This window comes from Lactuca serriola, chromosome 6 (genome assembly GCF_051521515.1).
Source record: "Lactuca serriola cultivar US96UC23 chromosome 6, Lser_US96UC23_V15, whole genome shotgun sequence".
In the NCBI taxonomy this organism is placed as follows: Eukaryota; Viridiplantae; Streptophyta; class Magnoliopsida; order Asterales; family Asteraceae; genus Lactuca; species Lactuca serriola.
Window position 1 is genome coordinate 66,856,845 of NC_136413.1, and position 13,185 is coordinate 66,870,029.

Sequence of the window (13,185 nt, forward strand, 5' to 3'; positions counted from 1 at the left end):
AAAGGGAAAATCCACCGAGTAATGTGGGATAAAGTGATTGCTCATAAAGAAAATGGAGGCCTTGGTGTTCGTTCGTTGAGGGCTGCCAACCTTGCACTTAGGCCTGGCAATGGAGCGGGTTTTGACCCTGATCCGATCCAAACCCTTAACAATTATACGGGTTTGGAACATAGTTTTTGATCCGTTTACCCATTAACGACCCTTACCCGCTAACCCTTTTATTAAAAGGGTCGGGTATGGATCATCACCGATCCGCTCCGTTTATAACCTGCCCCATATAAATTTTAGAAATATACATTTATATTTTATATTTCATAAAGTTTACATTAAATTCCAATCGAAAGTCCAAAGAGAAAAGGCCAAAGACTAAACTGTTTTTACGTAGGACTCGAGGACTCAACTTCTAGACTTCTAGTCTTCTCCCAAGAGCCATGATTTCATTTCATTTATATATCATCATGTAATCACCAATTTCATTTATAAATCAATAAGGTCATTTATCAATCGGAAGAAAGTTTGTAATTCCTATTCCCTATCAATGCAATCGACGGTCAAAAACCAGAAGTAACTAAAATAATGATTTTAATTCCAATAGAAATTCTTCGAGTACATAATGCGTTTTCTAAATCAACACTTAGTTTTACTTAATAAATGTGATTTTATGATTTAAGTAAAATGTTTTTGATTATTCAAAAAACCTACGGGTTACGGGGCGGGTTTGGATATCTGCTGATTCGGTGGATAAGGGTATGGGTTTGATTATTCAAAACCCTGCGGGTTACGGAGCGGGTTTGGATCGGATTTTAAAATTTGTTAAAAGGGTTTGGATCAAGGTCGATTCGCTCCAAACCCGCCCCATTGCCAGGTCTACTTGCACTACTTACTAAATGGATATGGCGAATTAAGGAAGAGAAAGACACGGTATGGAAGAATGTAATCACAGCAATTCATAATCTGGATAGGAATAGGAAACTTATCAAAAAATTAGTTAAAAAATCAATCATACTAGTTTCTAGTATGAAACATGGATAGGAGCGGAGCCTTTAGCTGCTCGTTTTGGTGTATTTGGTGTATTCATTAAAACCGGCTAAAACAACTAATGACGTGATCTCATTGGTGTTTGGATAGGTAAAACATAGGGGCAAAATGGAGTTTGGGTGAAATGGTGTTGTAACCCATTCACCATCTTGTAAACTGTCTTGTTTTTGGTGTTCTTTCTTTTTTTCTCTTTTCCACTGCTTCTACTTGGTGGTTCTATTTCCAGATTGGCGTCTTGCCTAGTTTGGTTAATAAATTTTTTGCCTTTTCCAAAAAAAAAGTAGTATAAAATTTAAAAGTCGTTATCAAAATCGTAGATTAGTAGTAGTAGTTGGGAAGTTGACAGCGTTGTACGCTTGTACTAATCACACAAATCATTAAGAAAGTGGTAGGAGGAGTTGTATTCAAATCATTACTTACTTTTATAAAATAAATAAGTATCAACCATTCAACCTTATAACCAATTGGCAACCGAAAGACTTTTTACTTTGGCATAATTACCAGAAAACCAAATTAAAAATGATTTCATTGATAGCAATGACACTTGTATTAAACAACAAATGAATTGTTTCTAATTCCTTTTACTAAACTCCACTGTCGTTGTCCTATCTTTTGTCATATCTAGCCCTACTTTGCTACCATTGGTCGTTTCAATTCAATTAAACAGTTTGACTTTCTCAAAAAATAAAAAAAATTATCAAGTTGACAAATGTCTTTGGTCAACCCTACTACTTACCATCTACTTCAACTTTGACACCTCATGTGAGAGACCAATTCCACTTGAATCGATTCAAAAACCTTGTACAAAGATAGATACACCATTACACATTTGCACCCTCGTGCTTCTATATTGAATTCACCCATCTTCTGAGTTGCTCTCGGTTAACGGAGACAATGGGGTTCCGATCTAGGGTTCAACCACAACTACCACCGTTTTGTTCAATTTCCTTTTGGAATTTGATCATCTTTGTTGTCGTCTGTATCATCATGTTTCAGAAATCCAACGCTCAAACTTTACGAACTGATCCTTCTGAAGGTACTATACTATACTATTACCACTCTCTCATACTCATTACACCGATTATGAGTTTAAACTAATTTACCTGTGAAGAGAGATTATCCAACTTAATTATCAATTATTTTCATCAAGATCTTGTGAGGGAGTTTGGCTAAGCTTATTTAAGGAGATTTTTAACTTATTACCGGTATAAGCCAAAACTAGTGTTTTGCTAGACTTTTTAGATTATAGTTTATAGCTTATAGCGATTCCACACCGGAGATATGTTGTTTTTTTATAAGTCACTTCTTACCGACTTATCAAAAGTTTACCAAACACCTTGTTAAAAACACCCTTTTTGATACCGCTATAAATCAGTAAACTAACAAGTTAAAAAATTCTTATAATTTAAAATAAACTATCCCAAACATCTTGTTTATTTTGATACAATCAGTTCATATTTGACCTCATTCAAAAGTGTTAAATAAACATTAAAGCTATTTATGGATTCCGATAATCAAAATGTTTAAAATTTCGGTTTCAAATTAGCCTATATTAAAATCTCTTCTTTTTAAAAGAAATTCAAATTTATTCCAATTGTAAAAATCCTTTAAAAAAATAAAGAAAAGATTTTCCAAAAAAAAAAAGTTTTTTAATTGGATAAAGATTTCCGTAACCTTTTAAACCAATATATATATATATATATATATATATATATATATATATATATATATATATATATATATATATTTTCGATGGAGAATGATTATTTTCGGTTCAATCATTAGTTTGTTTTAGGAAACATGTCATATTACAAATAAAGAAACTTCATGAAATGACCAAATTATAGGGTGTTGGGTATTTATTTGGATGAAAAAAGATCTGGTCAAAACCTTGGAAGAGAAGATTTATAGGAGTTTGTTTAAATTTTAATATTATTTTATTAGTGATTAGTTGTACAATTAGCTTAATGATTTGGACGTCTTAAAAAATATTATTATTTTATTTCAATCTATTTTTAGAAATAGTGAGATTTGTTTTATAAGATAGTATATATATATATATATATATATATATATATATATATATATATATATATATATATATATATATATATATATATATAACAATTTTAACACACGAGTATATTTAAAATTGTAATAAAAAAACAAACAAAAATTTATTAAAGTAATGTTTTAATTGTAAAAATAGATATAATAAGAATATATAATAATAATAATCTTGAATAGCAATATGTTTAAGAAATATTATTTTCTTAAACGTTTATGAAACGTTTACACACTTGAATAGTAATTATTTTTATTAAAAATATTAAATTAAACTAGAATAAACATAAAAAACAATGTATTCAAATAAGAGGTAAATAAATAAATAAAAATATTTAATATTATAAAGATAAATAAAAATAAATCAATAAAATAAAAATAATTAATAATATAATTAATTATTTAAATTAAAAAAAATACTAGTTATATAGTATTATTTATATTAGAAAATAAATATAAAAAACAAAACATGCATGTGTTAATTAGTGAACTGTTTATCCTTCTAAGAGGGGAGCTCACAATTGAAGTTGTTAACATCATGAATTACATTGCAGAAAATAATGTAATTTTGTTGATTATACTTTATTAAATTGTCAAAAACTAAATTCAATAATTAAAGATTATACTTTAGTTGTTTTTAAAAGTTAGAATAATTAAATTCTTCTTTCGGTGAAATTATATATATATATATATATATATATATATATATATATATATATATATATATATATATATATATATTCAAATGTGGATTGACATCTATTGTGTGGACGTGTGGATAATGCTATTCTGTGAGAATTACAAAGAAAATATATTGTTTGATGATATGAAATACGTTCAATCTTATATAATTATTTTAATTATTAAATATTTTCACTAATTAAATCGTCTATAAGGTTATTATACATTTTTTTTAATTATTCTCATTCTGTCATATAATGTTATCAGGATGTTTATTGAGTCGTATTCTATAAAAATTAAAATAAATAAAAAACGGTGAATGAGAACAAAAATGAATTAGAATTGGTGAGAATCCATTAAAATAACAATAGTTCTGTAAGTTTGAACGTATTCACATTACTAAACAACATATTCTCTTAGTAATATTCTTAAAATAGCATTATCCACACGTCCACACAGTAGTTGTCCATCCACATTATAACCTAGCCCTATATATATATATATATATATATATATATATATATATATATATATATAATATTAAATAATATTGGTTGAAGTAAAATGTTGTAATAAAATAAATAGAAACACGATATAATAAAAAGAAACTAATTATATATTTAATATTCTTTGGCTTTTCATTGATATACTTCTAAATATATAAAAAACGTACTTATATATCTAAAAAACATATTAATATTTCTAAAAGGGGAGTAATTCTTCTACATGGTTTTTTTTTATCCATCCAATGATATTTACATTTCTTGACAATTATACCCTTATACCATCACTTTAGCTGTACCCTTTTCTTACTAGTGTCCTTTCTCTCACAAACACACAAACACAACAACAATACAATCTATAATTTCTTTTTAACAATCCAACTTTATCTATATCCAACCATTTATGAGTGTCATCTCAACGCCTGACAATCGGGTCAGGTTCGGGTTGAAGGGTTGACGCGTCAGAAAACATAAACATAAACTGAACCCAACCCCTATATGTTGGCGAGTTGGCGGGTCACAGATTGGAAATCTCAACCCATATAACCCGTTAAAATATATGGGTTCACAGGTTAGTGGGTTAAACCCAATCCGCATAACCCTTTTGATAAATAATCAACATAGTTTCAAAAAATAATGTTTTTTCAACATAAATTCGTAAAGTGATTAAAGTCATTAACATAAAAAAGGTTTTCAACATAAAATCATAAAGTCTTTAACCTCCAAATAAAATTAAGATATGAAAACATTCATACAAAGTGCAATTGTTCATAAATATCCATAAATGAATTTGATAATTCATTCATGCTAGAATTCCCATTTCTTCCTCCAACACCGACTTCTTCATGATGACCTTCAAATAGAAACAACATGCAAAATTAATTTATACACAATTAAACAATATGCGTTCTTCGTTCGTGAATCGTGACTCATGAGTATGTGTGTTTTCTTTTTTGATTAGGGCTTAGGGCATTGCAAAAAATTAGGCACATGATTATACAAATACGGAAGGAAATCATCAAATCAGTTTTTCATTAATAATTAAATATATCTATTTTTGAAATGTAATATATATACGAGTTGGTGGGTTGACCTACGAACCCAAACAGGTAACCCAACCCAACTCATAAAATAAATGAGTTGACAGGTTGGCGGGTCAAAAATCTCAATCCAAATCTGTTTATTGTAGGGTTGGGTCAGTGTCGGGCTATGGGTTAGGTCGATAGTTTCCACATGTAGCCATTTCTTTAGTTTCAATCACTAAGTCATATGGATTCATTGAACATGTGGACTAAACTACTATATATCAATCCCATAATAAGATGCTAATCAGTGGTAAATGCTCATCTTTTCTTGGAGCTATTTTGGATTTAGCATAGTCTTCTCTATAATCGACAATTGTAGATTGTTTCTTTATCCTAATGGAAAACCTTAAATCATTCAACATTAAGTGGATATTGGGAGATGGAAATACTTGTTATGGTCAGTACAAGTCTTTATCTCTATTTTTCGAAGGTAGTGTTGCGGTGGAAATTTTTTCTGTAAATTTTTGATGCTTTAATCTCCAAAGAAGCTTCTTTGATTGCTATTTGGTTCCCTCATGAAGACTTTGGTTTAAAGAGGCTTTTGACCTTGGTTGATTTTTCCCATTGATATAAAAATTATAGATGGAACCAATAATCCATGGTTGTGGTGTTTTGATCGAAGATGAAGGTTCCAAAAAAATTAATTTGGGTTTTGCATGGCTTAAAGTTGTAAGGTCTCAAATTTCATATCAAAATTTTTATTTTCAAGATGGAATATAATATCAACGTTGTTTTCAGTAAGCAATATAAAAACCATTTATTCATCATTGTAAAAGTTTAGTTTCCAAAACAGAGTAATAACATAGAATCAAAGGAAATCTAAATCATAAATCACTAGCAATGCACGTATGGTATAGTTAAGCTGGAGCCTTCCTTTTGACAACAGAACTACCTGAAAATTTTCAATCTACAATTGTAAGTACAAAGCTTAAAAAGTTGCCCAATATACCACACACACACACACACACATATATATATATATATATATATATATATATATATATATATACACACACACACATACACACACACACACACATATATATATATATATATATATATATATATATATATATATGCTTAGGTTATTCTATTCTAACTAATTATTGTGCGGATATCGTATGCTATGAGAATTACTAAGAGAATAAACTGTTTACCAATGCGAATACGTTAAATCTTACATAACTATTGTCATTAACACACATTCTCACTAATTAAATCGTCTATAAGGTTATTATACACTTATTATTATTATTCTCATTTCTGTCAGAATGTTTATTGGATAATATTCTATCAGAATGAAAATGAGGGAAAAACGATGTGTGGGAATAAAAATAAATAATAATTAGCAAGAATGCATGAAAATGACGATATTTTTGTAAGACTGAACGTATTCGCATTGTTAAACAACTTATTCTCTTAGTAATTCTCATAACATACGATATCCGCACAATAATTAGTTAGAATATTTGAACCTAGTTCTCTCTCTCTCTCTCTCTCTCTCTTTATATATATATATATATATATATATATATATATATATATATATATATATATATATATCACATTACGTATGCGATGCACTTATACAAGGCTCATAGCCAACACCTTAGTGGATCTACATGCATATAAATATTATTCCAGCCGTAATTGCTTCATAGTTAACACCTTAGAGGGCCTATAAGCAGATATCCGTCATCCCTAAGACTTGTTGAGCTTCCAACTGTTCTCTTAGTTTGCCCGAAGGCACATAATGAACTTCCCTTAGGTTCTAACATTCTCCTAGTAGGCCTGATGGTACATGTCCAACTTCCCCTAGGTTACAACATATACCACCAAGTAGACTAACCAACATAAACACACAATCGTACCCTAAAAATACCCATAAAACCTATCTCACTGGACATAGAATGTCACACATAATAATTATATAATAAGAAAACACACCTTAATCAAAAGAACTAAACACACAATCCCACAATTCTCAAAGATTAGCTACTACAAAGGTAAACCCATAATATATTGAAATTGTGAAAGGAGAGGTGATCGATTTGAGAGTCGTTCTAGTTATTGTTGTTTGATCGAACGAGAGTATGGAGGATAATAATGTTTTTACGGTGAATTGAATGGTTATGAAGATCTGTACGTGTGAGTGTGTGGGAGTAGACGTAGGTTTTGAAAAAAAGGTGGAGCTTTCGATTACTTCAATAATTATAATTAAAATAAGATATAAGTGTCGATAGATATAAATATTAGTAGAAAGATAAAAAGTTAACGTGGAAGTATCAACCCCTTCTAAACATAAAAATACTTATTTCTACTTTAATGGTGTAGTTATACTTCTAAAAAGTATTATAAAAAATAAACCGTATAAATAGGCAAAAAAATCTATATATAAAGATATAACATTTAAAAATAACATATATACAATGTTTCATTAAACATTTTTTCCTGTATAAAACGTTTTTGAGTATTAATAGGTATAACATGGAAAAACATACTTAAGATAAAAATGTAAAAAATTTATAAACTTAAGGGTTATTTTGCGAATTTTATTTTATGGTAACACAGAAACCTGTCAACATATGTAAAGGGGAAAAAGTAGAGAAAAACTTGCAAAGTTTCTGTTGCACCAAAAAGTGTTAGGGTATAACCGTATTTTTTTGACAAATGTAAATGCTTTTGTGACAACATCCCGATAATCCCAATAATGTATTATGACTAAGGTTCTAATTGGTGTGAGACGCGACATTATGACAAAGTTAAACCTCAAGTTATATAAGCCATGATGTTTTTCAAGACATCACTTCAGACGAATTTTGTATATCTATAAAAAAAAAGAAATCACATAACTATAGATTTATATAAAATATATCAAATTTTTACTTTTAGAAGAATTATATAACACCTAATAACAAAAACTTAACAAAACTCAATATTTTCATGCCTGATGTGGAAAAAAAAAAAGAAAAAAAACATGCCTCGAAAAAAAAATTCATGCCCTGGCGGAGGCGCCACGCCTAACATCGCCGCCACAAAGGTCTTCGAGACGTTGTAATCAAGCTTTGTACCATGGAACGTCTTTGCACACCTTTTAGAACCATGATTATGACAATCTGCTATGCATCTCAATCACATATAATACTAAACGAAACCCTACAACATCGATCAATAAGCCATCGCTCTCTTTTTTCCATTGAACAGTAAGAGCTTTGAATTCGATATTTGACCAATGGGATGTTCGAATCCCGAACAACGAATGGAACATAAGCGGAGAACCATGTAGCGGAACAGCACTTGGACCAGATTTCGACAAGGATAACGGCGTCGCGCAAATCGAATGCAATTGTACCTTCGATAGCAACACCACTTGCCATATTACCAAATTGTAAGTCTTTCATCAACTTGAATCACTTTTCTGATTTAAGTTTATAAAAAAAAGCAACCCCACTTGACCACTTGTATGCAATGTCATATGAACATGTAATTTCAAAGTAGCCTATAATAAGACAAAAAATGAATGTGTAATGCTATAATCAGTTAGATATCTATATGATCATTTGATTAAAGTTGAAATGATAGAATCACTTTACCTAATAAGGACTTTTTACATGTTTTTGTCTTCTGTAAATGCTTTTTCTTGAGATTTCTCATCTTCTTGTTTCCAGGAAAGTCAGTAAACTTAGCAGGAAAGGGGTTATTCCTGATGAACTTGCTGCTCTAACTTATCTTACTCATCTGTACGCATTTCACTTTAACCTTTCAATAATTGTTTTCTCAGATTTCTTTTTTCAAAATTATTAATAATATCTTTCACTTGTTTAGGAAAATTGATCAGAATAACTTCACTGGTACCTTGCCTACATTCCTTGGAAATTTTTCTGCAATGGTGGTCTTGTAAGTGTAGCATGTTTATTTATGTAATATGATTACATTACCCTTTTTCTCTTAATAGTTTTTATTTATTTTTTGTTCAAAAAAAGATTTTATTTATTTTTATTTTGTCTGAACAGATCACTTTCCCACAATCAATTCTCTGGTACAATACCCAAGGAGATTGGAAATCTTAAAGAACTAGATTTACTGTGAGTGCCATTTAATATTGTTTGTTTTGTAATCTATTTGTAGTTCTTTTATTGTTTGTCTATAACTTATAATTTTATTGTAGGGCAATTAGTTCCAATAATTTTTCAGGCACTCTTCCCCCTGAACTTGGAAACCTAGTCAAAATGCAGGGCCTGTACGTTTTTATTACAATATTTAAATTATACATAACATGACACAATAATTTTTTTTATCTATCTGAATGGAATCTAAAATTATGCAATTTAAATTTTCAAAAAATTTGCAGTTATATGGACAGTTGTGGTTGTGGTGGTGAAATTCCCTCCACATTTGCCAACCTCCGAGAATTACGTCACATGTATTATTTAATTTTCTCTCTATTCATTAATCTCTTTATTTTTGAAGGCAAAAAATAGTATATGGTCAATGTGTTTTCTTTCTTATCCATGATAGCAACATACTTATATTGATTTACAGAATGCCATCGATTATTTATCTATCATAGCAAATGTACTTGCATTTTGCTATCAATATGGTCATTGTACTTTATTTATTAGAAGTGTATTATGTATGATGTTAATATGAGTAAAGAATTGTGACTACATTGCTATTATGTGTAAAGAAAATGTAACTACATATTGCTATTGTTGGTAAAAAAAAATATAAGTGTGTTGATATTACGGGTAAAAATAAAATATGGTGCCTATATATATTGGTAAAATAAAAAGAGTAAAGTATCCAAGTTGCACTTTTTTTTAGTTATTTGTTGGTTTTTCAGGTGGGCATCAGATAGCCCGTTTTCTGGAAAGATACCCGATTTTATAGGAAACTGGACAAAATTATTGCGACTGTGAGTAAGAATGGTTATATTTATAGCACACAATTTTAGGCTACAAAATTATCGTTTATTTAATATATTTTTTTTGATATTTTAGGAGACTTCAAGGGAATAATTTTGAAGGTCCTATACCAGCTAGTTTTTCAAATTTGACATCATTGACCTCTTTGTGAGTTACAGTTTTTTCTCATCATCTTCATGATTCATTTAAAATACATGAATTATAATGAATCATATAAATATAACAATAATGTGAAATAAATGAATCATCACAATTCAATCATTCTTCCGTGAATCAGATAAACATAAACGAATTTATTTCATTCTCATTGTCCAATGAATAATGCTCCATAGTTTATTTATTGAAAAAAAGAGGAGAGAAAGGAAAGGAAGATCATACTACTATTCCCTACAAACTGTCCTCCCAAATTGGGAAGAATTGGAGAGAAAGGAAAAGAAGCAAGTTATGATTCATTTAAAATAAATGAATACTAAACTATTGATTTTAAATCATTACCGAATATTGGGTTTGTATATGGAAATATGTCATGATGGTTTCTCACTTCACATGCACCAAAATTTTAATATCTCATTTGTCTATATAAAATGAATTACTTTTATACATGAAATTTTACAGGCGAATAAGTGATTTGCAGAATTTTAGTTCATCTCTTCACTTTATCACCAACTTGAGGAATCTAACTAACTTGTAAGAAGCTTGGATTTATTTGAGATGCAATGATATCTGTATATATTATTTCCTGTAATTTATAAATTTATTTCAAATTACTAACCTTTTTTTAATGTTTCAACCAGAATTATAAGAAATGCATTAGTTTCTGGTCGTATTCCAGCCGACATTAATCAACTGCAAAACCTAATTACACTGTAAGTTTTTATGCAAAACTCCAAGAGGCGTTTAATTTGGTTCCACATAATGTTTTGGAATGAATGAAATCTATCAAAGGAATTGTAATCTATCATGTCTTTGGTTGGCACGAAATGGAATGAAATTTGATAATAATATTTTTTTTTTTTGAATTTCATTTTTAGTAATAGTTTTTTATTTATTCAAAAATATATAATGAAGGTAACCAAAAAGTATTAACAGAATTGAATTCCTTCCATATCTACGCCTAGTAATGGTGAAATCCTTCAAATATGAAGTTTGAAGCAATCTAACGGAATTAAATTCCATCCATTTGCTAGCCAAACACCTGATGGAATGGAATCTAGAATTCCAATTCCTTTAGATTACTTGGAACCAAATACACTCTAATAAATAAGTTTACATAGTTCTATTTAAGGCAGGAGATAATTACCGTTCATGTTTTTTTTGGTAGGGATTTAAGTTTCAACAATTTAAGTGGTCCACTTCCAGAAACATTAATGAATTTGACTTCCCTCATTTCCTTGTAAGTTATCTTTAATGCATATTATTATTATTATTATTATTATTATTATTATTATTATTATTATTATTATTATTGTGTTTGATGTGGTCAGGTTTCTTGGAAATAATAGCTTGTCTGGTTCTCTTCTTCCTGAAAAAAGTGTGAAACTTCAGAATATGTAAGTTGATTAGTGATTACGGCTATTTCAACATGTTTACCATTTCAATTGATTTACATTTTCATTTTCTCGAATTAATAAAATTTATATTTCAGAGATTTGTCTTATAATGAACTTTCTGGATCTTTTCCTCTGTGGGTGATTCCTTCATTTGGATCGGTTAAGCTGCAATTGTATGTTTACTTTTCTGTTTTAATGTCACTTTTCTTCATTTTCAAAAATGAGTTTTTTTATTTAATTTTATAATCCTATTAATTAATTATGTATTGAAGTTTTTGCCTGTTATTTCAGGAATTTGGTGGCTAATAACTTTAAGTTTGACAACACAAACATAAGGTAACCATTTAAATTCTCACTCTATATTTGGCATAATCAATGTTGGAAGATGTCACATAGCTAACTATAAAGATTAACTTTCTTTTAGCTAACTGTAAAGATTAACTTTCTTTTCATGGAATCGAAATAAACAGAGGTATAATTCCATGGTCTTGTAAGTTCACTTGGTTGGAACTTGCTTCAATTACAAGAAAAAAGAAACAAGCATGTAATAGGTAGAAGGAAAAATGTAACGATGGAAGAATTGAAACAAAATAATTACTTGGTGAACATGAATAAACTCATAAATAAGTAACCTAATTGGATTCTAAAGCTACGCAAGAGATAAAAAAACTTAAATATGTCTACTTTCCTAAAATGCCCTTGATTTAAACTAGACAAAGCAAACTCCTAAATAAAGAAACTGATTAATCCAACAATCACCCCTTAATAGGTTTGGTCATACCGCTCGTTCATAGCAATATCGGTTCCTCTTCGAGTAGATTTGCCCCTTGTTTTTCCCATTTAGGACACTCGTTGCTATAGTGACCAAACTCAATATATTTGTAACATTTAACATGAATTTTATCTCGGACACGTTCATTACCATCTCAATTCTTCCCGAACCCTCGACCTCTTCCCCGGCCACGTCCAAAATCCCGATTTGAACCTCCATTTCCATAATGCTTACAAACATGTGATCTTTCCTCACTAGCCAACATCAACCCACCTTGAGTGTCCTCCACTTACTCGATTCCTCTTATACGGTCCTTGTATGCCTTCAATCTACCAATGACTTCATCAAATAACATCGAATCCAACTTGAAACATTGCTCTATTGAAGCCACAATTTGAAGAAATGACTAAGGCATCAAATCAAGTACGATTTTCACCAAATCAGCTTCTTCAAGTTCGTAACCAAGAATCCTAGCTTTTGAGGCTAAACCGGATAATTTCGTCACAAAAGCATCGATCGTTTCACCCTCTTTCATGCGCACACTTTCAACCTCTCTCTTTAAGGTTG

At 29.7% G+C, this 13,185-nt stretch overlaps 1 protein-coding gene across 1 annotated transcript in view; it reads left to right on the forward strand.

The window, feature by feature from the left end:
- Positions 1–1,828: 1,828 nt before the first annotated feature.
- Positions 1,829–13,185, forward strand: part of LOC145058875 (putative LRR receptor-like serine/threonine-protein kinase At1g56140) — a 35,711-nt gene continuing 24,354 nt past the window's right edge. The window contains exons 1-15 of the mRNA XM_079006750.1: positions 1,829–2,074; positions 8,576–8,759; positions 9,040–9,111; positions 9,197–9,268; positions 9,385–9,456; positions 9,540–9,611; positions 9,723–9,794; positions 10,215–10,286; positions 10,372–10,443; positions 10,912–10,983; positions 11,091–11,162; positions 11,618–11,689; positions 11,781–11,846; positions 11,942–12,019; positions 12,138–12,182. Coding sequence (XP_078862876.1) covers positions 1,933–2,074; positions 8,576–8,759; positions 9,040–9,111; positions 9,197–9,268; positions 9,385–9,456; positions 9,540–9,611; positions 9,723–9,794; positions 10,215–10,286; positions 10,372–10,443; positions 10,912–10,983; positions 11,091–11,162; positions 11,618–11,689; positions 11,781–11,846; positions 11,942–12,019; positions 12,138–12,182 — 1,235 coding nt within the window. The 5' untranslated portion in view covers positions 1,829–1,932. The remainder of the gene's footprint in view (positions 2,075–8,575; positions 8,760–9,039; positions 9,112–9,196; positions 9,269–9,384; positions 9,457–9,539; positions 9,612–9,722; positions 9,795–10,214; positions 10,287–10,371; positions 10,444–10,911; positions 10,984–11,090; positions 11,163–11,617; positions 11,690–11,780; positions 11,847–11,941; positions 12,020–12,137; positions 12,183–13,185) is intronic.